The sequence below is a fragment of the Colletotrichum navitas genome (assembly GCF_030913465.1).
Source record: "Colletotrichum navitas strain CBS 125086 chromosome Unknown LY79scaffold_27, whole genome shotgun sequence".
Taxonomy (NCBI): Eukaryota; Fungi; Ascomycota; class Sordariomycetes; order Glomerellales; family Glomerellaceae; genus Colletotrichum; species Colletotrichum navitas.
In genome coordinates, this window is record NW_026850573.1 from 9,449 (window position 1) to 37,439 (window position 27,991).

Sequence of the window (27,991 nt, forward strand, 5' to 3'; positions counted from 1 at the left end):
TGTCAAGACGCCGGAGCAAAAGACGCAATAGATGACGACGGCACCGTCCCATCTTTGGTCTACTACCGCCATCCGGCGGCGAAGTGTCCGCGATTCCTATCACATTCATCAAACGGGGAGCGTAAGGGAAGGGGACAGGGGCAAACAGTGTAGGCTAGGTATCGTAGGGTAGGGACCTCCAAGAACCTCCCCAACCAAGAGGTGTCAACATAGATAGGAGACGTCATTTCTCTAGATAATGTTTTTTTATTTTTACAAAAGTGTCTCCTCTTCTCCTTTCTGGTACACTCGCCATATCGAACCATCCTCAAGAAATCTCAACTACCAGGTACACTCGCCATATCGAACCATCCTCAAGAAATCTCAACAAATCCATGCTGCTCGCCCTCTTTCTCCGTCATACCCTTCTCCTAGGCAACCACCCCCCTAAATCAAAGGAACTCGAAAACTTTTCCATCACGCGAAAACACTTTCTCTACAGAACCACCAGAACGTGCATCTGGACTACCTGGACAAGAAGCCTGAAGGAAGGAGAAGAAGAAAAGAAAAGAAAAGAAAAGCCCTGAAACGTAGGTCAACAATAGAGAATGGATCTAGGCATCATTGGGTTCGTCATGACAAGGAAGAAAGCAGAACGTATGAAGCAGATATTTGGGAGAGGGACAGCAAAGCAGCTCGATGTAACCTCCTTAGCAATATCTGTAACGGGTAAAAGGAACGTCCAGGGCCAACTTCGGCCCGTAATCGAGTGAGACAAGGGGTGTTGTCGGGAGAACATGCCGCTCAGAAAGAAAACCACCACACCTAGATAAGAACCTCACCTGTGAAAGCCTCTCCCGGCCATCCCTCCCTGAACACCATATCTGAAAAACCGGAGCCTTCCATCAAATCAGACATGAGAAGTAAACAAAAGTCGCAGACGCCAAGACACATAACCCCCCGCCACCGAAAGGAAAGCCCACAAGGGCAGAATGGATAGAGACTTGTTGGAGGAACTTCTTGAATTCGAGAAAAAGGCGAAGCTGTAGAAACCACGGAGGGCTGGCTCGTCCCACGTTGGGTCGTCACTCGCTGGCCCCTACGCCGCCCGCAGAACTCTCCCACCTCTGCTTCCCAACACACGCCCGCAAGCATAGCTGGGAAACAGGAGATAGCTGGAAAACCTCGACGATCCACAATAGCACCTCGCAAACCCGTCCCCCTTAACGATGTACCGACTCAACCCAGATCAAGTGTGCTCAGTCCTATCAATACTATAACCATAGAGTTCAAACACCGACAAGTTTTTTATGGATTTCCTCCTGTCCTTTGGCCCGACCAGACGTCCGACGAGAAGAGGGTATAGCGACGGCTAGACAGCCAACAATGAGAATTACAAGGATTACGGGGAAGGGTTGAGAGGTGCGGGGAAACCTTGAAAAGGCAGTTGCCCACAACCCTACTGCGAGTAGTACACCATTCCAGGGGCTGGTTGTTGGTAATAGAACCCGTCGGGACTCGGCGTCACCATCCCGCCCATACCGCTTACACCAGGGCCAAACTGAGGAGGGGGTTGGTAGCCCTGGTAGGCGTTCATGGGTGGCATCTGAGTGGCATCGTAATAGTACACCATGCCATTGACCTCCTGGGCAACCAAGTTGGGCCCGGTGGGTACCTGTCCGTTTGCCTGGGCAGCCGCGGGGTCCGGCTGAGTCTGGTGAGGATAACCCTGACCTTGGCCCGGCTGTCCCGAGGGGGCGAATGACGTAGGGGCGGCCGGCGGACCCATGTTGCTGTTGTACTGTCCGGGGTAATAGTACGGCGGCGGCGGCGGCGGCTGTTGCTGCTGCTGCTGCATCATAGGATAGGGCTGGTTGTAAAAGTTCTGTTGCTGGAAGGTGTTCGGCTGGAAAGGAGCAGCGTGGATCGCCCTCTCTGGGATTTGCGACAGGGGTGTGCCAGTGGAATGCTGCGTGGGATACGACGGCTGCCGCGAGTGGGCGTCCTGAGGATGGCCATTGGAGACTTGAACGGGGACCTGCTGGTGGAATGCTTGCTGGAAAGCTTGCGGACCTTGGTTGAGGGTTGGCGACTCGATGTTGGTGACCGATACGGCCTTTTGAGGGCGAGGCTGGTGCATGGGTATCTGGGTCTGACGGTTCTCCTGGAATGCAGGCTTCTGGGGCAATGGGTGCGTCTGCGGCTGCGGCAAATCATTGATGGACGTCTCGTTCTGCTGCATAGGCATGGGCATCGGCACATGGTAGCTATCCTGCCCCATGAACGGCTGGTTCGCGGGCGGCAGGCGAACGATGGGCCTTGGGTTATCGACGGGGATCGGAGCTCGCGACATGACAGACCCCGTAGGCGAGAACAAATAATCCCGCCCGTCCGGTGCCAGTGAAGAGCGCCTACTAAGGGCGACACTCGGGGAGTATGCACTGCCGTAGTAGCTTCCGCCGAAGACACTGGTCCGCCTAGAGAAACCGCCCATGGAGCCAAGACCAGAGCGAGGCTTGCCCCGGGTCCGCTGCTGGTTGGGTCGCATCGCTCGGGGGATAAAGATGAAGGATCGGTCGACGGCAGGGAAGATGTATTTGGGCGGGTTGTCGGGCAAGGAGATGCGGACGGGCTTATCACGACGAAGGGGCGGCCGGTGATCAGGAAGCTTGGTGTACTGTTTGACGGGCATTGCAAAAGCAGACGGAGCTTTATCGACGATGGGGAGAGAGACCCTAACCTGCACGTTGCCGATGTGTCGCTCGGTAGACAATGTCCTGTTGATGGGGGTAGGGTTCGACGGGCAGGTTGGGATGAAGCCATTGCCGTTGGCCGGGCCTTCAGTATCGACGGGCAGATGCCTGGGTTGTCTCGATGGCGGCGGTTCGGCAACGGCCTCGTGCATATCATGTGCCCACTGGCCACTCGTCAGGGGATCAGTCGGACTGTGCAGTTGGCTGCTCGGGTTAGCCGGATGATGACGGGAAGGCTCTTGTTGGGCGTACTTCATCGGTGCATAGGGGCCCCCGATGCCTCCGCCACGGCCACGTCCTCGGCCTCTCCCGAAAGGTCGGAAGCCATTGGCAGAGGGTCCGGCATGGCGGTGGTCGTGCATGAAGAAGGCCCCTCTGTTGGGGACGAAGGCGGGGTCCTCGTCCCTTCTCCGCTTGTATTCTTCGTGTTCCCGGCGACGACGTTCATTGACAGGCTCCGCCAAGCGTGACGAGTGGGAGCTCACAACGAGAGGTGCAGACGACTTGGGAGGGGATGCAGCGGCATCGGCTTGTCCCTGTTGGGCGGGTTCGGGGCGGTCGCTGATAGATAAGCCCTGGAGCATCTCGTCGGCATCGGACGCGACCTTGTCGGTCGTCTGGGAGCCCAAGGCCGAGGCGCTCCGGACGGTAGGCTTCGCATTTCCATTTCCATTTCCATGTCCGGCTGCCTTCCGAGGGTTGGGGGCGACGGGGGAGGCCTCATCGATATTGCTTGTGTCGCTGTCGTTGCCGTGGTCGTGGTCATCGCTGACGATGGAACCCTCGGTCAGAGAGTCATCATCGAGATCGAGCTGGTCGGGTCCACCTTCTCCGTCCTCCTCGTCCTCGATGCGTCTTCTATGACCAATCTTTCTGCGTCGGGGGGCGGCCATGGTGAAGCTTGCTGGGAGCTAGCTACCTAAACCTCTTTCTCGGGGTTGATGAGCTGACAGGGGGCGGGCGATGCTCAGGTTGACGACGACGGAGAGAGCAGGCTCGAGGAGCTAAGGAAGCGGATGGGTGTCGAGGCAATCATGCGATGCTTGGCCGGGGGTCGGCTGAATGGAAGAGATGGAAAAGCAAGTACCGCTCTGCGGTTGGTTAAGAATGAGGGCGATGGAGCAAACAGACGGCCAAGAAAGACGTATTAAATAAAATACAACCGCGGAAGCAGTAGCAGCAGCAGCAGCACAGCTTCGTTGTGCAGTGGTGGGGAGAGCAAAGCAGCAGAGCGGAAGAGCAAAAAAAACCGCAATGCCGTGCACTAGCTGAGCTTGAACCCGCGTCGTCTCCTCTGACCTCTCTGCTTCTAATGAAAGAGCAGACGAAGGGGAAGTCTGGGATATGAGGAGGAGGAGGGCTTGGGGTGCGAGGAGGAATCGCAGGGGGGGTGGAGAGATGGTGATGGTGATAGAAAGGGAAGGGAGGGAATTCGGCCAGACGACGTAAAAGACAAGACGGACGAATGACGGAGACGGGGCCACCTCGCAGACACCAGTCCGACCCAGGAGGAGGAGCAGCAGCAGCAGCGGCGGCGGCAGCGGCAACAAGAGGGACGGGATTGTGGTGTTATTTTTATTTTATTTTTATTTTTCGCTTCTTTATTTATTGCTTCCCCCTGGCCCGTGGCTGGAGGAGCTGCTGAGGCACACACCCACACGCCGCACCACCACCACCACCACCACCACAAGCACGCCAACGCCAACGCCCGCTGTGTTGGCCGGTTGGGCGCCCGTGTTCCCTCCCCCTCCCCCCAAATTTCAAACCCTCCCAGCACATTCTCAGCCAGTAGGATGCCCTCCTTGAACCGGCTCACCGGCGTGCGACGCTGTTTTGGGGCCGCTTTGGGGGCCTGGACCGGCTGGCCGTGCCCGCTGTGGAGAGTAGAACAGCCCACTAAAGAAGAAGAAAATTCCCGCCCTCTCCTCTTTGCAGAGAGCTGCGAGAGGTGCGGTGGGTGCTCTGAACAGAAACTTGGGACCTTCCGGCCTGGCCTGACTTCCAATAATAACCTCTCTACCAATCCGGGGTCATCGCGGAGCTCGGCAGTCCCACTTTTTGATTTGTTTCGTCAAGGGCAGGCTCAACCCGTCCATCATATCATCATCTCAGTAATGCTGTAGATATGCTGTAGGTAGTGCAATTGCTTGTCTTCTTTTCTTTTTTTCTCCCCTGCACATGCATGCATCCTCAGCGTCCAGAGACCTCGCGTCGTGGGATTCCCACCGATCTGGGTAGGATCTGGCTTGACTTTTTCGGCATACGATATGTTAACCTACCAGCCAGCGTTCCCACCAATACTGATGCCGCGCCTGTAGCCTGACACTTTCCAATTTTCGGGATGATTCCGTGTCAAGTCCCGGACGCTGGGACGGCCCAGGATCAGGCAGGCCGGCACCCAAACCCTGTTTGTCGTGCTCACTATGCTTCTCGCCATCCTTGGGATGGGATGACGACTATCCATTCGGGATCGAATAAACCTAGACCAGAGCCCAGAACCGAGGATACCAATCCGCCGTTATCGTTGACGGGCGGCGACCCTATTCGCCATGGCGATCAACAGAGGAAGATTCCAAATGTTTAAGGGCCCCGAGGCTCTTTTATGAAATTGAGTCTATGGAGAGCAGCATTCTTCGCAAGCTTGGCAAAACCCTCAAGGTCTCATTCACAGAGTATACAGGACATTCCCAACCGTAGTGGTCCGTCAGTCATGACATTTCACATTTGCGACTACGACGTAAGCATACAGACAAACGAGCGTGTATATATAATAAGGGTGAAGTGTTGCGCATCTCGGGACTAGACACGCAAGCTGCTCCTCGTAGGGATTATCCACTCACCGTATCATTTCCTATCCAGAACAAGCCACTAACTGGCACTTACGCATGTCGAGATACGCTGAAAATACCTAAACCAAGGACATGCCATTGCCGAGGTCGGAGTCTCCATATCCGGCGCCTTCCGATCCTTGCAATATTCACCCGCATGAGCAGCCGGCGATGTATTGGGCGTGCAAGACGATTGCTAAAATGTGTGTTCGTAATCATAAAAGGCGATATTTCAATCTATACCAGCTAGGATACACCTCAGAATCTGGTCTGATGACTCGGAATCAACCCGTCCGCCACAACTTGATCCCAGGCATATAAGTGTTCGATATTTCACTCCTCCGATTTCAGGACGATGAAGGTTGAAGATTCTGCGTCTTCTCGATTTTAGGCACACATCCGAATCTCGTATTTCCTTGGTCCCAAATCTACCACAAGTTAGCATCATCCCATCACACTATAGTCACGTTCATCACCAAAACTTACTGCATAAATTGACTTCAGGAACGCATCTCCTAGGATGTCGAACTCGTTAGAGCCTCGTGATTGCACGCCTCCGTACCAGAACCCGTCGCTAGCTGGTGCAAACGCCAGGTCCTCCTTTTGGATCACAAACTGCTTGTCACCAACAGCAACCTTGAACTCGGGAATGTCCTCGGCCTTGATGCTGGTGGGGAACACGTAGCCCTGCTGTTGTTCGTCGTACTTGGAGCCAGGAATCGCGTCGTACAAGGCCTGGCATACCTCGTCCGAGACGAGGGCCAAAGTTGTTCCAGTGTCCGCGATGGCCTTGTTTCCGCTCTGCGCGACAGGCTTGCCGTTGACGCTTGCCGATTCCGAGGAGAACATCCAGAACCCCTGCGTGCTGTCGATATCAACCCAATGGATATCCTCACCGGAAGCCTCAACGAGCTCCGTGTCGATCCACCCAAACGTGTAAAACGACTGCGGCTTGCTTTCATCGCGCTCGCTGTAGAACGCTGATGTAAACAACTCTGCTTCCTTGGGAATATCGCTCTGCGCGATCATATTATCGACTGGCGTAGCCTGCGGGTCCCGGGCGCCGCCTTTGCTATGCACCGTGTTGATGGAGCTGAAAGCGAGGCCAAGGAGACCGTCACCTGTTCCCTGTGAGAACTGCGGGGCCAGCTGCGCGGCGAGCTCGATGACCTGGTTTTCGACCGTCAGCCCGCCGAGGACGAGGTTGTCGGTACCGCAATCGCCCGACGCCGAGCTGCCATCGCCGTACGAGATCTTCCACGTCTTGCCCTCGAGCTTCTTGAAAGTCGAGGACTCGGAGGGATCGAACACGTTATGATTGCGTTGGAGGGAACTGCTGAGCTCCTTTGAGAACACCTAGCATAGTATTAGTGACCGACGGGAAGGGACACATTGATCAGAGTATTACCCAGAGGTCGGAGGACCCCGTGTCAAAATCCAGTTTGAACTTCTGCGGTGGTGTTCCGATAGAAACCTCGCAGAGATACATGGAGTCATACTGCTGGTCCTCGGCGGTGACTTCTCCGTGCTTGTCACCCTCGGTCTTTTTCACCAGAACCTTGCTCATGGAGACTCGACCGCCTACTGGCGCGTCGAAGCCAGGGGCGGCAAGTCCCCTTTGGGCCATTCTTCGTGTCTGAACATACGGACCAGGTTTCGTCGGCTCAAACTTGAACTTGTTCAGAAGATAGACATAAGACTTTCGGCCATGGCGGTTGTAGTTCTTGTTTGGCACCACAGGAATCTTGGTGAGACCCTTGTCCGCCTTGAACTTGGCTTGGGCTTGAAAAAATGCTTGCATTTTGGACATGTGATTTAATAAAACCCGAGTTGCGTAGGTGGTAGTAAATTGTTAGGGCTGTTAGTCGAGAAGAGTTGAGCTCTCGATCTGGCGGATTCAGGACGACGACTAGATACATATTCATTTTGGTAAGAGAAGCGGGAATGACGCCTCGGAAGACCGGCATCAGATGAATCTGGGTTGTTGGAAATCAATGCGTGATAGCCGCGAGTAAACCTGCTTGACAAGCGCTTGTAGAGAGTTAAGGAGGAGCTGCCACTTAGGAGGTGGGGCGTCAATCCTACACTGGCATCTCGAAGGCCATATAAAAAGCTGTCGTTTCGTTGAGGACGTTTCAGCTGAACAGGGCCGGGATCAAGCTGTATCTTGTCATGGGAGGGCATCATGCCGGCAGTTGAAGTGTAACAGCCTTGAGCAAGATAGGGGAGGTGGGGCGTTGCAACTGCAAGCTTGAAACGGATCTTCGCGACAGTGCTTAGGACCTTTAGCCTGTGCCCTCTAGCTTTTGTGAGGGGGATGATAATAATTTGGACCTCGGCCCAGCCCGATGAGGCAGTTGGGAAAGAAGCAGAGGGGGTGTCCAATTCGCTGGCGAGGTCTACGTTGAACCGACTTAAGCTAAATAATGAAATGCTGCTTCGATGAGCGAGTCGAAGTGATGCTACCGACTCGCTGCGAGGCAGGTTTACAAACTTGAAGATCCTCTAATTTGCAGCATCAGTCGGTTGAAATCTACGGGTTGGCATGTGTAAAACATTACCAGAAAGTTACGATATCTACATCGTATGGTTTTCATCTGAGCGATTTGGTGTGACCGAGCAAATCAGCCAAGAGATGGTGTCTCCCCCCGCTGGCGATGATGTAAGGGACAGCTGCACGGTGACTCGAGGACAGGGGTGAGCTTAGCGGGCCATGTCCCGTCTTGGCGTCGATCGACTCTAGACTCTTGAATACCCTGCACGAGCGCGTTACAAGGGCTGGGAAGAATACGAGGTCTTCTGTTGACGCCGAGGTATCCCGTTTGCTACTAGTCAAATGTTTTCTATCCCGGCTTGCCATGACAGTGACAATGGTCGCACTCGATTGGAGAGCTGATAGCAAGAGAAAAGGGTGTGTGACGTAGATGCGGTGTTAAGTCGGGTTCGCACGACCCGCGGCTGGCGATAACGAAGTCACCTCTCTATTGGGAAACCGCCAGCTTCGACGAGCAGATAGCCAATAGTAAATGACTTGAAGTCATCATACTAGAACAGGCTCGCATGATGTTTGCCATCTGGGATTCAAAGAATGTTGGTAGAGTTGAGCTGAACCTTTCCAAAGGTGAAACCGCGGACACCATTGCTGAGCCAGCATGGCTCTCCATCCACAACGCTGCCGGCTGTGACCTCCTCCTCCACAGCCAGACAACTACCCAAGTTAGTCCGGATTCCATCTATCAAATCGAGACATGCTGGATACAGAGCCTATGACTCACCGTTCAAGGGCCCATCTGCGGGTGGTCCCGTCTTGCCCGCCGCTGCCATTCTCCGGGATGTACTTGGTAGATACCGGTGGAGTGACCCACCGGCCATTTCTCCAGAAGAATGGAGTGGTCAAGCTGCCCTCCATGATGTTGCCACTCTTCGAGTTGACGAGGAGCACTTCCTTGCGATCCGTTGGGGCGATACTCTCGCGGTCTCGCGCGGTGTCATACATGGCCCGCTTTGTTGTCTTGTAGTGGGTGTACTCTGATTGTGGAGTCTCCGTTTTGTCAATCACCACCTCCATGGGGGAATCCTCTAACGGATCTCCAGCCTGCTGGGAGCTTCCTGGCGGCGGGAGCCGCTGCGGGAAAAGGTTCTCCAGAGGCACCGCGGGAACGCTTGATGCTTCGCAGCTGAGACTCCCTTCCGAGCTCAGTATGACCTTGACTCTCAGAGCACTTTCCTTCCCGTGCTGGGCCAAGAAAGACTCAATCGCCTCAGTCAGCCTTTGTAGACCGGCCGCGCCCCAGAGAGTCTCAATGGCAAGGGTCCAATTCCAGTAAGTGGCAGCTCGCAGCATCCGATCCCGGTGAAGATCCAGCATGTAAAAGGAGGAGGTCATTCTGGCGTTCCACCCCGCATTGACGAGGCGTCTCTTGGGTACAGTGAGTAGCTCTGGGTCATATCGTAGAGACGTGAATAGCTGGAAGTCGTCGTTAGACATCATGACAACAAAGAGCCGTCGTAGAGGCAATGTTGGATGATCTTGTAGACTGATGAGTAGCAGGAAGTTCTTATGGCGGACGATGGTCTGATAGCCAAGAGGGAAGAGGTAATTTTTCAGTTGTAATAGCGATTCGGAGCCTTTTCAAGATTCGGATCAGAGGAGCGGCAGGTTTATGAACTCCAGATGTGAAACCTAGAAGAGATAATGCAGTAGTCGCTTCAGGTTCGAAGGATTCACCGAGTAAACAACGGTTGATGACAATTAAAGCCCTCCAGGCGGGAAAAATGTTGCGCCAGAAAGATCTGCCGCGGTGATTACATAAGGAAGCCACACTGCTTGATGCCTGCCACTCTCGATAGTCGTATTGCCTTACGTCTGATCAAGAATCAAGAACAACAATGCTATAAGCTTATGAGGCAACAGACGAGATGCGTCAATCTCATGTCACGAGAGGCCCTCTTCCATTGGACATTGCGAGAATTCATGAAGACAACACCTGAGCAAGTGGTAAATTTGATACGTAAGGGGATATGCGAAGGCCATGTCGTTGTTTGGAAAACCAGCATCAAAACACTGACCCAGCAGAAGAAAAGCAAACCTACCCGGATTATTACTATATTGAGCAAGATCCTTTCCTTTGTTTGAATTGATCGGTGTATCAATGTCGGATCCACATCACACAACGATATGCGAAGTTAGTCACATGCTATGTATGGGCGTGACTGCAACGTCCAATATCCTAAGCCCTTCTATGAGCAATTAGTCGCGATGGAGGTTGCCAGCTCAGTTGTTGAGCACCAATCTAGACGTAACCCGACTTATTCGTAGCCCGATTAGCCCCAACAATGAAGTTCAAAAGAAGGGTATTGTACGCCTGGCGTACGAGTAACACCTGGCATAGCCGAGAAAGCTATGCAAGCCGAGTTCATTGTCGGCATTAGTCCCCATGTCGAAAGTTTTATCCTTCCTCAATTCAGCGATGCAGAGTTGATAGAACCGTGATGAAAGATGCAGTGATAAATAGGGAACCATCTGTCTTAGCTGCTTGTTTCTCCCATGGGTTTCCATCTCTTATTGCCTACTCTGCTACTAATAACCCTGTCGTTATTTTGTTATGTTACAATAGTATCGAGAAGAGGCACGTCAGCCGACGATTGGCGTTTGTCTCTACTTGACATTGGTATGATGTGCCCAATCGCGGCGACTAAAAGTGCTGAACAAGCAAAATAAGACAGCCAAGACTAGCATCTTGCAGCCAGGTTTTGTTTTGTTTTGTTTCGTTTCCTTTGAATACCAAGTGAACCACGACTCGACTCGTTCTGAGTGCAAATATAGCACCTCGGGCACTTGCAAATGTTGAATTAGAGAGAACCGAAGGGAGGGCCAGAATTTGGTGCTAGAAGGACCGCCACTTAAGAGGTGCCGCCTACCTACCTTACCTACCTACCCTGATAAAGTACCTGTACACTTCCACCACACTGTGGCTGACCAACACATCCCTGCTCCGAGGACGTCGTGGACCCTCTTTGGTTACGTAGTGTGCAGCTTTTAGGTGGCTATCCCTTGCGACCCCACTCTAAAATCGCCTGACGCAAGCTGATTTGGTGAATGACAGCAAGCTGATCAGAGACAACTGCCCGGAAAAACTCCTCACGAGCTTCCCCGTCGCGCAATAATTTTTCGTCTGCGGCTACCGCTCGGAAGCTCCTGGCCCAGCGCATCCGCAACAGCAACACCGCCTACCAACTTGCAGCTCTTGCAACCCTCTACATCATCGACCAAGCTGGTCTGTCCATTAATTCCCTTCCTTTCAATCCCGCGACTTTTCTTTCAGCAATCCTCTTGATACCTTGCTTCTCTTTGACCAATTGCTTCGGCCAATTGCTAAAATGTCGAATCCTCTGCCGTCCGTGCCTCCCATGGCCAGTCCTCCGACTGTCATTCCCGTTGATTCGTCTTCTGGCCTTTGGGATCGCATCACCACCTGGGCCGCGGACAACAAGGCCGTTGTTTACACTGCCGCCGGTGTCGCCGTCGTCGCTACTGGCGCCGGTGTCATCTACTTCCTCAACAGCGACTCCGTACGTCATCCATTCCATCTCCTTACCGCGATGCCTGTCGTCATGCGATCCAATTTTTCTTCTTCTTTTCCAGCCGTTCTTACCGAGATCTTGGCGCACCTTGCCAGCGCTGGATCGTTCTCTGCAAGATTGAAACTTCTGCAAGATTGAAACTAACGACTGCTACGAATGCAGAAGAAGGACTCGACACCAAAGCTGAGCAAGAAGGAGAGGAGGAAAAGAAAGGAGGCCGAACGGAAGGCTGCCGAGACAGAGAAGCAGCCCACACCTGCAGAGGCTGCAGCTTCTACGCAATCTAAGGCCGCTGCCGTCGAGACCGCCGATGAACTTCCCGAGATCGATGAGACCACTGTTGCGAGCTTCACCGCAGACCAGCGAGAGCGGTACGCCGCCAAGCTGAAGGACGTGGGTAACCAGGCCTACGGTAGCAAGGACTACAACAAGGCCATCGAACTTTACTCGAAGGCGATTCTATGCAAAGCCAACCCCATCTTTTACTCTAACCGTGCCGCCTGCTACAATGCCCTGGGCAACTGGGACAAGGTTGTCGAAGACACGACCGCCGCCATCAACCTCGACCCCGAATACGTCAAGGCCTTGAACCGCCGAGCCAATGCCTACGAGCACCTCAAAATGTATGGCGAGGCCCTGCTCGACTTCACAGCCTCCTGTATCATCGACAGCTTCAAAAACGAGAGCAGCGCACAGGCTGTCGAACGTCTGCTCAAGAAGTTTGCCGAGCAGAAGGCCCAGGAGATGATGGCCGATCGTCCAAGCAAGCTGCCCAGCCACACGTTTGTCGGCAACTATCTCCAGAGCTTCCGCGTCAAGCCTCGCCCGGCCGGTCTGGAGGACTCTGCTATTCTGTCCGAGGACACGGGCAAGGGTCAGTTGCAGCTCGGCTTGAGGGCCTTGGAGAAGAAGACTGGCGATGGCTACGAGGAGGCGAGAGCCGCCTTCGAGAAGGCCCTGGAACTGGGCGAACTCGGCGAGTTTGAGGCTCTGGCCTACAACCTCCGCGGCACATTCAGTTGCCTGCTCGGAAAGCACGACGACGCCATGGCTGACCTGTCCAAGAGCATTGAGTTGGACCCCTCGATGACCCAGAGCTACATCAAGCGCGCTAGCATGAACCTCGAGCTCGGCGCCCCCGAGAAGGCTGCCGAGGACTTTGAGAAGGCCATGGAGCACAACAGCGAGGATCCCGATATTTACTACCACCGCGCCCAGCTGCACTTCATTAAGGGCGAGTTCTCGGACGCCGCTAAGGACTACCAGAAGTCGATTGATTTGGATCGCGACTTCATCTTTTCCCACATCCAGCTTGGTGTCACCCAGTACAAGATGGGTTCTATTGCATCGTCCATGTCGACCTTCCGTCGCTGCATCAAGAACTTCAAGGAAGTCCCCGATGTCTACAACTATTACGGTGAGTTGCTCCTCGACCAGGGCAACTTCCAGGAGGCCATCGAGAAGTTCGACAGTGCCATCGACATGGAGTCCAAGACGAAGCCCATGGCCATGAACGTTCTTCCTCTTATCAACAAGGCCCTCACCCTCTTCCAGTGGAAGCAGGACTTCGGCGAGGCCGAGAAGCTGTGCCAAAAGGCGCTCATCAGTAAGTGAAATATAGGCTCCCCGTTCGAATTCTACCGCTAACCTTGGGGTAGTCGATCCCGAATGCGACATTGCTGTTGCGACCATGGCCCAGCTCCTGTTGCAGCAGGGCAAAGTCACTGAGGCGCTCAAGTACTTTGAGCGTGCCGCAGAGCTCGCCCGCACCGAGGGCGAAATCGTCAACGCTCTGTCCTACGCCGAGGCGACGCGCACGCAGCTTCAGGTACAGGAGAAGTATCCGAAGCTTGCGGCCAAGCTCCAGGGCATCGGCCCAGGTGGCATGCCCCGGTAAATGACCTATCAAGGTAACAAGCAGCATGTAAAACTCACCCACTGGTGTCGTGTAAGAAGAGCGAAGCACAGCTCCCAAGTACATGGGGGAGCGGGTAGCCTGGACGATTGGTGTCCCGGTTGGTAATAGGGGAAAATATCAGAGCGGGCAAGTCGCCCGTTCGTTGTGACGTGTGTTTTTTGTTGGCTGGGCGAAGGGGGCTTTGGGATAGGAAGGAGAGTGAAGTCCAGGGCTACAAACGGCAAGGAGGCATGGGACGAACCCTTTACGTTGTACATACACCGACTTCCCTCACTTTACGTACATTGGTGAGAGCATTGTAGAACTAGTCTATTGTCATTTGTAACCATTTCCACCCCTCTATTTCTCTTATCTTTCTAGAGCGCATTCCGTGTTCAGCAAGCATCTCCCGTTTTTGAATGTCTTGGGTGTCTAAGAATGTACCCTTGCTCATCCATCGATCGGCTTGCCACCAGCCTTCCTAGATAAATACACCCTAGGTAAGTAAGTATGCTTCTGCGAGCTGCTTCCTTCCCAATACTGTATGTAACAGGCCCCTTCTCAAGGCAAATACCACATACTACTTGCCTTAGTACTTGCCTTTCTGCATGTCTTCTACATCTGTCCTGGCTCACATGGATCCCTCCCGAAGATGGCTTCACCGCTGATGATAAGACGGCTCACTCACCTCACGCGCCCAAAGCCACCAAAATAGACAGCAACCGCGGGAGACTGGCAAAAGGGAAAGAGTGGACGATCTGGGAATCGAACCCAGGACCTACCGCAAGTCATGAACCATGCTAAGCGGTCATTATACCACTAAACCAATCGCCCCAACTGTCGTGATCTAGCCCGGACTTGAACCGGAGACCTTCAGTGTGCTGCAGCCGCGTCCGAGGTGAATCGTGACGACGGTTGTTAGACTGACGTGATAACCAACTACACCACCAGACCCGTACTTGTTGGAAGACGCAGGCAGGGGCAGACGGTTATTACGGAGGGACGATGGGGGCCGCTGGTCTCTAGGGCAGGGCTTTGGGAGGGGGGTTTAGCGGGTCGAGTGCGGATGGAGGTTCTTGCATGTGATAGTGTGAGAAGTGGCATCGTGAGTGCAAATTTTTGTTGGTGGGGGAGGAGGGCCTCGCGGAGGACCGGGGTGGCGGCCGGACCAACCTGGGGGGCTACGCTCGAGTCTAGACCGGCCGGGTTTCTCGCATGGCTGCCATGGCTTGAGGAAGAAGAGATGTTGACCGCCAGGGCCGGTGGGCCGGGATGCGGCAAGTTGTAGGTTTTTTTTATATAAAAAAACGGGTTCACTAGGGAGCTCTTGGAGACAAGGGCAAGATAGGGCCACGAATATAGTGATGCAAGTTCGTAACTAGGTAGTCGCTATTGTGCGATACGTACAAGGAAATAATACTGGCTTCCCTTCCTCTCCGCCTGTCCAATGGACGAGGGGAAGGAAACGCCCTGAATAAATACAGGTATAAGGTATAGCCCCCCCCGATTTGTCTGATCGTATGAAGAGTATGCCATAAGTCAATCATTGATGGGGAATCGAGGAGCTCGCCGTGTACTAAGACGCGGCCAAGTCATGGCTAAGTCGTGGCTTCGTCGAAGGTGGGCAGAATTTTGTGTGCGTATGTCCTGATTAGTGCCTCCCTTCCGGCGGAGCCATCGTCATGAAATCTAAATATTCGTCGTGCTTCTCTTTCGAATTGCTGTCCCTTTCCGTCATGCTGGAGCGGGTCGAGACCCGGCTCCGTCCTCAGATTACTTTCTCCTGGGTGTCGCGATGCCAATCTCGAAGAGTGTCGCGCGGCAACCTGCTTATTGGCCAGTCGCCTTATTGGTAGTATTCCTGGTCAAGGTGACACCCAGACCGACGCCCAGTGCGATGGCGATGATGATGAGCACGACAACGAGCAGGCACCACCACTTGAGCTTTCTGCGCCTCCTGGCGTGCTTGTTGGCTGTTTCAACCTCTTCGTTGCCCTTTTGGATGTTTTCTACAGTCTGTTGGGCATTCTGCTCAGCGGCTTCAACGACAGGCTCCTGTGCCTCAACAAGCGTGGCCATTTCTTGGTAGAGCGTAGCCAATTCGATGAGCGTCTTCTCAATGCGCTGCAGTTCGTTGTGACGGGCCCTGACATTACCCAGGATGGAGTTGGCCTGACCTGTCCGGTTCGATTTGAGCTGTTGGCGATATCAGCACAGCGACGTGGGCGAGCCGAAAAAATTCGGCCAAAAGGGACACTCTAAAGCTTACCGCTTCCTGGAAGACACCTTCATTGCCCCAGTCCATCTGCGTCGCCTCCTCGACCTCGGCTTCCGTCGCATCCGGGTGGACAATACGGAACTGGCGGGCGATCTGGTCGCGGTAACGGCGCTGGTAGTCCTGCTCAATCTGCTGGTACTTTGTGAGTTCGGACTTGAAAGTGTTCTTTAGCGAGTTGAGCTGGGCGGTCTTGGTCGCGCGCGACCCGTCCCGTGTTTTGGCCAGGTCCTTTTCGAGGGCCTTGATGCCGTCCTTTACAGCCGTGTTGCGCAGTTGGGTCGCGGAGACGGCCTGCTCAAGCTGGTAGCTGGCGCTGTTGTCGGGAGAGGAGAGTGAACGCTGGTGGAGTTGGGCAATATTCTCGATATCAGAAGTGAGGCCCTGGATCTCCGAGCGCAGGTATTGCACGCGCTGGAGAAAGTCTTGCTGGCTCATGACTATAGGCGCGGGCTGCTCGGCGTACTTGTCCGTCTCTCCGTAAGGCTGCATTTCGTACTGGCCTTGGCCATATTGCGACTGTTGGAAGCGTCAGCGTTGCGACATGGGATTTGCGCTTTCACGCCGGAGCAAGACAGTGAGCAATTGAGAGGGGGACAGACCTGCTGGTTGTCGTAGCCATACCCGCCCTCAGCCTGGGGGCCTTGGGCGTAGGGGTTTTGGTTATACTGTTGGTATGACATCTTGACTTAGAAGATACTATCGATACGATAGCAGACAGCGCGTTTCGAGCCACCCCAGCTTGATTGCTGAAGTGTGAATGGGTTGGGAGGATTTGGGCCTCTCGTGAGGGTGTGTTGTGGTGGTGCGAAAAAGAGGATATTTTGGCTGATGTCTGGTCGCCTGGTTAAATGACGTTGGACTTCCGGGCGCTGACAGGAACCGGGAAGTGCTGGAAAGACGCTGGAAAGACAGTGAGTATGGACCCAATCAGGAACTGGGACCAGTCAGAGCGGATGCCCCGGGCTGTGTTCGTGGTTGGATGGAGGCGCTCGTGAACGGGCGCAAGTGGGTAAGATTGGCCGATCTGCTTTCCGGGGTCCCTACACTAGGTACTTTTTCTTTCCCACCAGAGAGAAACAAGCCAGACGGGAGGGAAACAAACAATCAAAACAAAACAAACAAGCTTCGGAAACGAGAGCTCTTTCCGAGTTGAGACGCTCTTTAATGCACCTCCTCACACACGCTTTCCAAGATGTCTGGTGAGAGGGCAAGTCGGTCAAAGACAGAAGTGATGAAAGCGAACGCAGGGTCAGTGACATCAGAGCATGTTGTAACGACGGGCGGGGCGAAGGTTATTATTATACAAAAGTACGGAGTACACGAGACGCATTGCTTTTTCATCTCTGTTGCGGTGTCCGTAGGGGCCCCTTAGTGTCTCACGCACCTGGCTTGGTCCGACGGCGGTACGGAAGGCTGGCTCGAGCCCCTCGCACCTCACGTTGGTCCGCATGTGCCTGCCTACTATGTATCCTGTCTTCCATCTCTCCCGCTTGGGAGCGTGGGAGCTTGCCCAGCCATCTTGCCCAGCCATCTTGCTGCCGAACAGGTGACGAATGACAGCCTTGCCAAACGGTGAGGGAGTTTGAGATGGACTGAGTAGCGGCGGTGGCACATGTGATCGCCAACCCCGCTGAAAGAAAGAAAAAAAAAAAAAAGCCACCGTGAACGGGTTTGCGGCCTCCGATGCTCGTGGTTTTCTTCGTCAACGAATTGACTGTCGCCTTGCCGCCTAACGGTGCAAGGTGCAAAAGAGCTCTCGGCTCGTCAGCTGCGGAAAGCTTCGCCACCTTGTGGCTGTGCGTACATATCGCCCATTCTGCTTATCCTCAGCGATCTAAGCCCCCCAGTTCTCGCGCAATAACAGCATGCAGTGAGGGAGGGCAGGGTCTGCACTGTACACGCACTCCCATGACAATTACCCACATCGCCTTGCTTCCGCCCCAGAACGAAAGACATACCCGTACATTTACACGAGACTACAATTGTGTTGCGCGTATGGTGGGGCACTTGAACAGGTGATTCTCAAGCAGCCCGCTGGATCAATTCATTATCCCATGTTTAACTTTGTCCATGGAGGGCTGGGGTGGCCATCGCGAACACGCTGCAGCTTATTGAACATTGCCCATTGGTTCATGATGGCCGTTGCCCAAAAGCTCATCCAACGGTTTCTCTGTTACGATAGGTAGCCCCGGATTTGCCCAACCATGTTCAACGAGGTAGGACAAAGCTTGCGTCAAACTTGGTCTAAGGACGACAAGAATCACGCAAAACCCAATCTATAGACGAGTAGTTTCTGTCGTCATTTGAAGTACCTAGCCACAAGTCGAACTCATTAGCTAGATCTGGTTATGGCCACGACTGACACCCCAAGCCACAATATGCGTGTGGCTGGAGTTTTGGACTAGGTGGGGTGGTTTGGAGAGGCGGCTTCGTCTTATCGATAAGGAAAAAGTTTGGGCGGGTCGGCGGGCGATAGATCGCGAAATCGATCACTTCATACCGCACCGCCGTCTAACAAACCGCCCAAGCTTTGCCGCAGCAATTAGTGCGGACGCAAGACCTACGTCTTCAACCATTTACGAGTCTCCTTCTTTCAAGAAAACCACAACGTTCCCAACGGTTTCGAACATCGACGCCACATAGCGACCTCCACCCTAACGACTCTCAGCAACACCGTTCACGATGATTCGCAAACAGGCGCGACAGCGCCGCGACTATCTCTACAGGAAGGCGCAGATGTTGAAGGACGCAGAAACAAGCGAGAAGCGTGCCAAGTTGCGTTCCGCGCTCGCCGCCGGAAAACCGCTCGATCCCGAAATCGCACGAGACAAGACGCTTCGCAAGGATTTCCAGTATGATCAGGCCAAGCCAGAGCTTAGTGTACAGGAGGAGATGGACTTGGACGACGAATACTCAATGCTGAGCGGCATTTCAGAGCCAAGAGTCCTTGTCACGACCTCGAGAGATTGTTCCAGCCGCCTCGCCGCCTTTTCCAAGGAAATAAGGTTGCTCCTGCCGTATGTCAACCGTTTGCCTCTATCCTTGGTTTCACCAAGCTGATCTAAAGTCATGTAGGACATCCGTACGCCTTAATCGTGGAAACCTGATTCTCCCAGATTTAGTGCAGTCTTGCAAATCTAACGCATTGACTGACCTCGTCCTACTACACGAACATCGTGGAAATCCCACAGCACTGACAGTAAGTGTGCTTTGTCTGTTGAACCGTTCATGGGCTCACTGTAGACTAGATCAGCCACTTGCCACACGGGCCGACTGTCAGCTTCAGTCTGCACAACGTAGTTCTCCGTAAGTTCGTCCCCTCAGGTCATGATTCAAGAATATACGAGTCCCACAGAAGAGGAAATGATGCTGGCCTTATCCTCTGCCGGCTGCTTTCAGTCTATTCGCTAGGTTTCCAATGGTTGCATATGAGTCTTGTCAAAGTATACCGATATATATATATATATATATATATCATATATGCATACGTAGGAGACTACTTTCAAGTGAAAGTTTACTTTCGACCGGTCCGGTGGATTTCGATCGTCCGCGTGGGCACTCACAAATAAGAAGTGACGGCTAACTCGGAGCAGGCCACGACATTCCTGGAAGCATCCGGGGCAGTGTTTCTGAAGCATACCCCCACTTGATCTTTGAGGGATTCAAGAGGTATTTATCAACCCAAGACTGATTTCGGCCGTCACTGACCGCCTTTAAAGCCGCTTGGGTCAAAGGATAGTAAAAGTCTTGAAGCACCTTTTCCCTCCGCGTGACCCGATTACTACCAAGGCGAAGATCGGGAATCGTGTTGTAACCTTCATGAATAATGGTGAGTTTCTTCTCAAGGCGCTTGCAAGCAATTTGAGCCGTTCGAGCTAATCATGCATTTGGTGCGACAGAGGATAGTATCGAAGTGAGACAGTAAGCTACTCCTGCCATGATGCAACCAGATCATTGCTGACTGTGGTAGCCACGTGTTTGTCCGAACCTCATATGACTCGGTCGAGCTTGCTGAGGTTGGGCCGCGTATGACTATGAGGCCATTTGAAATTCGCGGCGGTACCCTCGAAAACAAAGACGGAGACGTCGAGTGGCATCTGACACACTACACTCGCACTGGCAGAAAGAAGGAGTACTTGTAGGAGAGTACTCATGATTGAAGGTCGCGTTAGTAGGTGCAGAAGCCCGAGGTATCGCTATCGCATGGATTCGTGCCTGTCGATAGGCTGCACGATCGATAGCCATTTGTGATGATCCAGCAACAACCGCGGGGAGGGGCCATCAATGGGATTCCAGAGGGAACACTTGGAGCCATAGGCACCAGGCTCCCAAAGATTTACCACACCCGCCGTTGTCGGTTTGCCCTTTGAGAGGAGAGGTGTCAAGAGTTGCGCGTCCGTGGGGATGCCATGAAGTGGAATATACGCAGAAGGCATTGAAGATGTCAAAGGTGGAAGCCTACCGGTCTTTGGGATCATAAGGGGCAGTCCAAGCCATGGACATCAGCCGGTCTGGCAGAACTCGGGGTATTTCCAAGAAGCAGAGAAGCTGTCATCGCTTTAGTGCGTGCATTGTACTGTAATTGTGGCAAATCACTTATTAGCCCCAAATATTGGCAGTAGTTCTCGTTCTTTGAGAAAATGGATGTACTCGTAAGAGATGCAATTGTGAAGTGACCAAGCCAGCTGCAACTCAATACGCACATACCGAGGAATTGGGAAACTTTAGTGCAGGGTTGTCTGTTACAAGGGGACTGTCGGCGAAGCAGTACCTTTTCGTGACGAGAATCCGCATGACGGCGTTGTAGCGATAGCAGTCAAGGAGGGGTTGCTGTAGGAGTCCGAGCAACATTTGGGTGTGTGCTGTGTAAACCAAATAGGTATTGTGGTCTGGGCTTTGTCAACTGGGATACTCCGACCTGTCCGCTTATCAGCTCTCGGCCTATTAGTCACGTGGTGATAAACGCATCCCACCACAGGAAAATGACTGCCTTTCGCCGCTTTGGCTTTGCGGAACCAGTCCTTGCTGCGGATGCTTGACTTCACCATCAGAGGCATACAACCATTCACGACCACGACCGCGCCCCCAACAAGCTTCTACTCAGTTGGTATACCTCGCGGGTTCCAGCGTCAAACCCCGATTCTTGCTCACCGATATGATGTGACCTTTCCCGCTCCCTTATACCTCGAATCCCCTTTCCGTACGACCTGAGCCAACCGTGGCTCTGCGACGCCGAAATATTCGAGTGCAAGAAAAAGGCTGAAGTAAGTTGCGCATGCCCTTGGCCCCGCATAGGGGGACTATTTCTTGGGCTTTTGCCACTGTTATAACACAGCACTTCTCCCTCCACCTCAGTTTCGACTACCGACTGACCTTCTCCTCCAAGAGAGATCAGCAAAGACCAGCGGAGGACTGATTATTGCGACAATCACCCACAAAACGATCATCGCGACGATGGAGGGTGCCTTCAACCACCTCGGGAACCACCTTCTAAGCGATTCGGCAGCCGCGATCAAGGCTGGCGCCGACGACTTCACCGGCATCGAACCCGATGAGAGCTTTCTCTACGGCAAATTCGGCGGCCGTGGTGCCCGCCGTCGTGCCGATGACGATGACAACCAGACAGAGCTCTACGACGATGACGACAATGACAGCTTGACGAGCATGCCCGTTGGGGCTATGAAAGATTTGAACCTCGGAAGACCTCAGGATGAAGATAGGGAGCTTCCTCCTCATGCTTGCGCGTATGTCTTGCCTCCCCTAGCCTCGGCCCAATTCGTTGTCGTTCGGCTAACTCTTGCCTGGCTTAGGTACTGCGGAATCCATTCGCCGAGCTCCGTAGTCAAGTGCCTTGGCTGCAACAAGTGGTTTTGCAGTGCCCGTGGCAATGCGACCTCTTCCCACATCGTCAACCACTTGGTGAGAGCCCGGCATAAAGAGGTTCAGCTTCACCCCGAGTCCACCCTTGGCGATACCGTGCTGGAATGTTATAACTGCGGAACTAAGAACGTCTTTCTTCTGGGCTTCATCCCCGCCAAGTCGGATACTGTTGTAGTGCTCTTGTGTCGCCAGCCATGTGCTGCAAACACATCGTCCAAGGACATGAGCTGGGACACTTCTCGGTGGCAGCCTCTGATCGAGGAACGAGCTTTCCTCACCTGGCTTGTTGCCACTCCATCCGATGCCGAGCAACTGCGCGCTAGACACCTGACACCCCCCATGATCGCCAAATTGGAGGAGATGTGGAAGGAGAATGCAACTGCGACAGTTGCGGACCTCGAAAAGGCTGCCAGCATCGATGACGACCCCCACCCCGTCCTGCTCAAGTACGACGACCCGTACCACTACCAGAACATCTTCGGTCCCTTGGTCAAAATGGAGTCCGACTACGACAAGAAGCTCAAGGAGGCGCAATCTGAGGATGGCCTCACCGTTCGCTGGGACTACGGTCTCAACAACAAGCACCTGGTCAGCTTTGAACTGCACAAGATAGAGTCTGGCGACGTCAAGCTGGCTGTTGGCGACGAGATGCGGCTTCGGTACAAGGGCGAGCTCCGTCCCGCCTGGGAGGGAGTTGGCTATGTCATTAAGATCCCCAACAACCAGTCCGACGAGGTCACTCTCGAGCTGCGTAAGGCCGGCAACGAGAAGACTGTTCCGACCGAGTGCACCCACAACTTCTCGGCAGATTATGTTTGGAAGGCTACATCGTACGACCGCATGCAGTACGCGATGAAGACCTTTGCTGTGGACGATATGAGTGTTTCGGGATACATATTCCACAAGCTGCTGGGTCACGACGTCGCGGTTGCACCGATGAAGACAACTATGCCTAAGAAGTACAGTGTCCCTGGCCTCCCCGACCTCAACACGAGCCAGATCGCCGCCATTAAGGCTGTGCTGTCGACCCCGCTTAGCTTGATTCAGGGCCCTCCAGGTACCGGAAAGACTGTTACTTCGGCAACCATCATTTACCACCTCTGCAAAATGAACAACGGCCAGGTTCTCGTCTGCGCCCCGTCCAATGTCGCCGTCGACCAACTTTGCGAGCGCATTCACCGCACCGGCCTCAAGGTCGTTCGCCTTACGGCCAAGTCTCGTGAGGATGTGGAATCGTCTGTGAGCTTCCTTGCACTTCATGAGCAGGTCCGTATGAACGACAGCAACGGAGAGCTTGTCAAGCTTGCACAGCTCAAGAGCGAGCTCGGCGAGCTGTCCAGCCAGGACGAGAAGAAGTTCAAGCAGCTCACCAAGGCGGCCGAGAGGGATATTCTTCACAATGCTGACGTTGTCTGCTGTACCTGTGTTGGTGCCGGCGATCCCCGCCTGTCAAAGATGAAGTTCCGCAACGTCCTCATCGACGAGTCGACCCAATCCGCCGAGCCCGAGTGCATGATTCCTCTGGTCCTGGGATGCAAGCAAGTCGTCCTGGTTGGTGATCACAAGCAGTTGGGTCCGGTTATCATGAACAAGAAGGCAGCGAAAGCAGGTCTCAACCAGTCGCTGTTTGAGCGCCTTGTCAACCTGCGACTGGTTCCCATCCGCTTAAACATCCAATACCGCATGCATCCCTGCCTGTCAGAGTTCCCTTCCAACATGTTCTACGACGGATCTCTCCAAAACGGTGTCACAGTCAAGGAACGCGTTCGCCGCGACGTGGACTTCCCTTGGCCCGTCGTCGATATGCCGATGATGTTCTGGTCCAACTTGGGCAACGAAGAGATCTCGGCTTCCGGAACGTCTTACCTCAACCGCACAGAGGCGTCCAATGTGGAGAAGGTTGTCACTCGTTTCTTCAAGGCCGGAGTCAAGCCCCTGGACATTGGTGTCATTACTCCGTATGAGGGCCAGCGAAGCTACATTGTTAGCACCATGCAGAACACGGGCACATTCAAGAAGGAGAGCTACAAGGAGGTTGAGGTCGCTTCTGTTGACGCTTTCCAGGGTCGCGAGAAGGACTTCATCGTTCTATCCTGCGTTCGTTCCAACGACAACCAAGGCATTGGTTTCCTTTCGGATCCGCGCCGTCTCAACGTTGCCTTGACTCGTGCCAAGTACGGACTGGTCATCATTGGTAACCCCAAGGTCCTCTCCAAGCATGAGCTGTGGCATCACTTGCTTGTTCATTTCAAGGATCAAAAGTGCTTGGTAGAGGGCCCTTTGACCAACCTCCAGACTTCGCTGTTGCAGTTCGGAAAGCCAAGAACCGCCTACCGCCAGAAGATGAGCCAGCCCCCTCAATTCAATGCTGGCGCACCCCCCAACGGTAACAACCGGTTCAACGGTGCTGGTTCGACGCGCGACTTTGACTCGGGCTCGTTGATGTCTTACATCCCTGACGACGTTTCGTCCATCCACAGCTCTCTCGGTGGCGCCGGTCTGAACACCACCTACCCTCCCATCTTCTCGAGCTTTGCCCCCGACCAGTGGCCGGGTCTGCCCGGTGTGCCTGGTACTGGCCGCTCCGGTAACAAGAGAGGAGGACGCGCGACTGAGAGCATCGCAGGTGAGAGTGTCGCCAACTCGGAGTACACCGATGCCAGCGCAAGCGTTATCGGCGCCAAGGGTGTAGGACAAGGTGGTGTCAGCTTGGGCGCTGGTCTTCAGGATGCCATCCATGGCATGCGCCCCGCCTCGTACAGCCATAGCGATCGTCTGAAGCACTATGTTGAGAGCGGAGGTCGCGTGGGGGCCGGCAACGGCTTCGGGCGGCGCTACGACGACGATGAAAAGAGCGTCAGCACCGCCTTCCACAGCCAGATTGGTGGCGGCTTTGACTGAGGGCCAAACGGATAAGGACAGGGACTTGCTTTTACCAACCCCATAGGTGGCTCACACCTCATCCTCCGAAGGCTTTCAGCTCTCGCCGCACCATGCTCAGTGCTGTACGAAGGAGCAGGCAGTTCGCCGCACCCTAGAGGCGTCTCGGGACACCGGACCTGGTCGTGGGATATATCCTACGTGGCCCCAAGAACCGGCTCCCGACGACAACGTGCCGCAGGCGGGTTCATGGCCCGACCAGCGAGAGCTGCAACCGACGGAGGGGGTCGCTCGCGCGCCCTCAACGGCCCGCAATTCGCAGATTGTCAAAGTAGTATGATGTTAGTGCTAGCAAGGGAAGAAGGTGTCAGGCGGCAGACGAGGGTACGCTCGGGCTGAAGATGGATGGATCTGCGTCGTCCGGAGAGGCAACTCGGAGAGTGTCGAGCCATATAAGACCTGGTGGTCTTTCACGGCATACATCACCTACTGCGGGGAGTGCCCAGCACAGGTCTTATGCATTTCTGCGCCCGGGTACGGACAATGCACAATATCTAGCTTGGAGTTTAGCCTCTAGTGAAATCACCGTCTTTATTTGCACGTCGCCCATTGCTCCCCCCGGTTACGTCAAGCATTGCAAGTCATGTACTGTTGTTTGCGTGCCTGAGATGATGATCCACATGCATGCTGGGAAGGGTTGTCAATTTGATACGCACATATACACGGATTCGTGATTGTAAGACATCTGGTTCTCCTCCCGAAACGCGAGAATGCCTTGTTTTGCTCTGGCTGGCGACCCTCTTTTCTACCCTGCTTGACAACCGACCCGCTGATGGACAAGGGTTGACTTTAGCAACCCCCACGAACCTTCTAAAATAAAGAGTCAGCGACTTGGGGGGCCATCCCCGTTCAACAGCGAAAGTCTCTCACCAATTTGACGGGAGAACATTGGACGACGGAACTAAAGTTGCAATACTGCGCCATGTGATTGGCGGTCCACTATAACGTTATGTCCAACTCTTGGTTTTGCAAAGGCGATTGGCATGCGGATTCCCTCCTCTGTACGGAGCAATGGAGTCGGCACTGTGGCAATGCCGCAACCACACAGGCACACCGCTGTAGCTTAGCGGCAGGCGGGTGGAAGGGCGGACAAGGGAGCGCTTCTTGGCGTTTTGGTTTATTTTCCGTTCGACGCGCCTTGGCTTCTTCAGGCAGGTCAAGCCCACTACTCCTCCCCTGGCTTCTTCCCCTGACGTCCCTATCAGGCTGCTTGGTCCGAGGACACGAAAACCGTTAGAGCTTTGGGTCTCCTTATTGGCAAGTTTCGTCCCTTTTCCTCTCAAAAAGGCCAGTCAAGTCGAAGCGTTGGTTTTGCTCCTTCAACACGGTCCCCCACCGGGTGAAGCATCAAACTCAACCTTGTGTCTTACCCCGACCTCGACGGGGAAACGACATGAGTAACCAGCTGCCTCGAGCAATGCTGTCGCTGCCGCCGCTATCCCCCTACTTCGAGTCGCCATCATGATCACGATCCGCCGCCGCCCCGCGAGGCTACCAATTTACCTGGGCATTGCCCTGACTCTATTGTTCCTCTGGCATACCGGTCTCCCCGATGGCTGGAACGTCACGAATCTCAGTTATAACGGCGTCTCGTACCGCAAGTCCGGCTACGACTGGAGCAGTCTGAGCCTCCAATACCCACTGGAGAAACCACTGCGAACGCCCCCGAGAGGCGCTCCTCGCGACCTCCCCCGAATCCAGTACGACTTTGACGGAAGCAGCAGTAGCAAGAGTCGGGAAGGAAAGACGAAAAACAAGAAGTTGTCCCACGACGAGAGCCGCGACCGCGAGCAGGAGAAGCAGATTGAGTCCAGAAAGGCCGCTGTGGCCCACGCCTTCCGACGGAGCTGGGCCAGCTACTCCGAGCACGCGTGGACCTGGGATGAGCTTACGCCTGTGTCTGGCCATGGCAAGAACACGTTCGGCGGCTGGGCGGCTAGCATGGTCGACGGTCTCGACTCACTATGGATCATGGGAATGCATGATGAGTTCCGCCACGCCGTCCGCGCCGTTGCGCAGCTTGATTGGTCTAATACCACCGAGACCGCTGCCAACATGTTTGAGACAACAATTCGCCATCTAGGTGGCCTGATTGGCGCCTACGACCTGAGCGGCGAACCGGCCTTGCTGGCCAAGGCCGTGGAGCTCGGTGACATGCTCTACATGGGCTTCGACACCCCGAACCGCATGCCGCCGTTCTGGTTCAAGTTCTCTGATGCCAAGCATGGCACGCAAGAGGTTGGCGGGCGCGAGTCCTCGGCTGCGGGATGCTCGCTCTCCATGGAGTTCACCCGGCTGTCCCAGCTGACGGGCGACCCGAAATACTACGACGCAACTGAGCGAGTGAAGGAGTTCCTTGTCAAGACGCAAGACAAGAGCAAGATACCGGGTATGTGGCCGATGTTTCTGAACTACCGCGAGGAAACGGCGGACGACGGCTCCTTCAGCATCGGTGCGCAGGCTGATTCTCTGTACGAGTACCTGCCCAAAATGTACGCCTTGTTGGGTGGCCTCGACAACGAGTACGAGAAGCTCACGGTCGGATCGTTCGACGTCATCGAGAAGCACATCCTCTTCCGTCCTATCCTGCCCAACAAGACGGACATTCTTGTCCCGGGCAATGCCTTCGCCCACACGACCTCGGTCGACCTAACGCCCGAGGCCCAGCACCTGGGCTGCTTTGCCGGCGCCATGTATGGCCTCGCCGGGAAGCTCATGGGACGGGAATCGTACGTCACCATCGGCGAGAAGATCTCCCGCGGCTGCGCTTGGGCGTACAAGGTGTTCCCCACGGGCATCATGCCCGAGATTATGACCTTCCACCGCTGCTCCGAGCCCGACCATGGCCCCTGCGAGTGGCACGAGACCTTGTACGCCCGCCCCAACGTGCCGGAAGGCGTCAGCTCGGTCCGCGACGGCCGCTACATGCTCCGCCCGGAGGCCATCGAGAGCATCTTTTACATGTACCGCATCACGGGCGACGACGAGTGGCGCGACATTGCCTGGGACATGTTCCAGGCCATCCAGCGGGCGACCGAGACACCGCTGGCTTACTCATCCATTGACAACGTCAATGTCCAACCCAGCGAGACCACCAAGACTGACTCGATGGAGAGCTTCTGGCTCGCCGAGACGCTCAAGTACTTTTACCTCATCTTCTCCCCGCCCGACGTCATCAGCCTCGACGATTGGGTTCTCAACACCGAGGCGCACCCATTCAAGCGGCCCAGGAGGACGGACCGCGTCGAGACGGAGGCGGAGATCCGGGGGTAATCCAAGTAGACGGCCCCGTAGCAGCCGTCAGAGACCATGCGCATGTGCTGCACTTCGACCGTGGGGTCTGGGTGGGTAA

The 27,991-nt window shown here is 54.5% G+C and overlaps 8 protein-coding genes and 2 non-coding genes across 10 annotated transcripts; 4 read left to right on the top strand and 6 right to left on the bottom strand.

The window, feature by feature from the left end:
- Positions 1 to 1,438: 1,438 nt before the first annotated feature.
- Positions 1,439 to 3,625, bottom strand: LY79DRAFT_514793 (CASC3/Barentsz eIF4AIII binding-domain-containing protein; the record flags this gene model as incomplete). Its single annotated transcript, XM_060554657.1, has 1 exon — positions 1,439 to 3,625. The coding sequence occupies one exon, from the start codon at positions 3,623 to 3,625 to the stop codon at positions 1,439 to 1,441; it is 2,187 nt and encodes a 728-aa protein (XP_060414414.1).
- Positions 3,626 to 4,381: 756 nt separating this feature from the next.
- Positions 4,382 to 4,964, top strand: LY79DRAFT_186801 (uncharacterized protein). Its single transcript, XM_060551355.1, has one exon. It carries the CDS (start codon positions 4,526 to 4,528, stop codon positions 4,853 to 4,855), a length of 330 nt encoding a protein of 109 aa, XP_060414415.1. The 5' UTR covers positions 4,382 to 4,525; the 3' UTR covers positions 4,856 to 4,964.
- Positions 4,965 to 5,907: 943 nt separating this feature from the next.
- On the bottom strand, positions 5,908 to 7,370 carry LY79DRAFT_579463 (eukaryotic aspartyl protease; the record flags this gene model as incomplete). The annotated part of the gene is made up of 3 exons (XM_060560028.1): positions 5,908 to 5,988; positions 6,047 to 6,916; positions 6,969 to 7,370. The coding sequence occupies 3 exons, from the start codon at positions 7,368 to 7,370 to the stop codon at positions 5,908 to 5,910; spliced, it is 1,353 nt and encodes a 450-aa protein (XP_060414416.1).
- A 1,271-nt stretch (positions 7,371 to 8,641) lies between these two features.
- Positions 8,642 to 9,548, bottom strand: LY79DRAFT_589972 (aminodeoxychorismate lyase; the record flags this gene model as incomplete). The annotated part of the gene is made up of 2 exons (XM_060561085.1): positions 8,642 to 8,768; positions 8,836 to 9,548. The coding sequence occupies 2 exons, from the start codon at positions 9,546 to 9,548 to the stop codon at positions 8,642 to 8,644; spliced, it is 840 nt and encodes a 279-aa protein (XP_060414417.1).
- Positions 9,549 to 11,197: 1,649 nt separating this feature from the next.
- LY79DRAFT_552702 (import receptor) lies at positions 11,198 to 13,918 on the top strand. Its single transcript, XM_060557727.1, has 3 exons — positions 11,198 to 11,632; positions 11,807 to 13,250; positions 13,303 to 13,918. The coding sequence occupies exons 1-3, from the start codon at positions 11,441 to 11,443 to the stop codon at positions 13,539 to 13,541; spliced, it is 1,875 nt and encodes a 624-aa protein (XP_060414418.1). The 5' UTR covers positions 11,198 to 11,440; the 3' UTR covers positions 13,542 to 13,918.
- A 373-nt stretch (positions 13,919 to 14,291) lies between these two features.
- Positions 14,292 to 14,375, bottom strand: LY79DRAFT_t118. The gene has a single exon. It is a non-coding gene; the product is annotated as a tRNA-Ala (tRNA).
- Positions 14,376 to 14,384: 9 nt separating this feature from the next.
- LY79DRAFT_t117 lies at positions 14,385 to 14,495 on the bottom strand. The gene has a single exon. It is a non-coding gene; the product is annotated as a tRNA-Val (tRNA).
- An 876-nt stretch (positions 14,496 to 15,371) lies between these two features.
- Positions 15,372 to 16,499, bottom strand: LY79DRAFT_514780 (SNARE domain-containing protein; the record flags this gene model as incomplete). The annotated part of the gene is made up of 3 exons (XM_060554655.1): positions 15,372 to 15,737; positions 15,811 to 16,335; positions 16,419 to 16,499. 3 exons carry the CDS (start codon positions 16,497 to 16,499, stop codon positions 15,372 to 15,374), a joined length of 972 nt encoding a protein of 323 aa, XP_060414419.1.
- A 2,002-nt stretch (positions 16,500 to 18,501) lies between these two features.
- LY79DRAFT_514810 (brix domain-containing protein) lies at positions 18,502 to 19,961 on the top strand (the record flags this gene model as incomplete). Its single annotated transcript, XM_060554661.1, has 7 exons — positions 18,502 to 18,836; positions 18,895 to 19,018; positions 19,068 to 19,125; positions 19,413 to 19,488; positions 19,539 to 19,648; positions 19,719 to 19,740; positions 19,790 to 19,961. The coding sequence occupies 7 exons, from the start codon at positions 18,502 to 18,504 to the stop codon at positions 19,959 to 19,961; spliced, it is 897 nt and encodes a 298-aa protein (XP_060414420.1).
- A 6,139-nt stretch (positions 19,962 to 26,100) lies between these two features.
- LY79DRAFT_589977 (family 47 glycosyl hydrolase) lies at positions 26,101 to 27,912 on the top strand (the record flags this gene model as incomplete). Its single annotated transcript, XM_060561086.1, has 1 exon — positions 26,101 to 27,912. The coding sequence occupies one exon, from the start codon at positions 26,101 to 26,103 to the stop codon at positions 27,910 to 27,912; it is 1,812 nt and encodes a 603-aa protein (XP_060414421.1).
- Between the last annotated feature and the right edge of the window lie 79 nt (positions 27,913 to 27,991).

Coding starts and splice junctions, on each gene's coding strand:
- LY79DRAFT_186801 (XM_060551355.1), top strand. CDS start 4,526: ATGCCCTCCTTGAACCGGCTCACCGGCGTGCGACGCTGTTTTGGGGCC.
- LY79DRAFT_552702 (XM_060557727.1), top strand. CDS start 11,441: ATGTCGAATCCTCTGCCGTCCGTGCCTCCCATGGCCAGTCCTCCGACT. Junction 11,633..11,806: donor ACTTCCTCAACAGCGACTCC/GTACGTCATCCA, acceptor CTACGAATGCAG/AAGAAGGACTCGACACCAAA. Junction 13,251..13,302: donor GTGCCAAAAGGCGCTCATCA/GTAAGTGAAATA, acceptor ACCTTGGGGTAG/TCGATCCCGAATGCGACATT.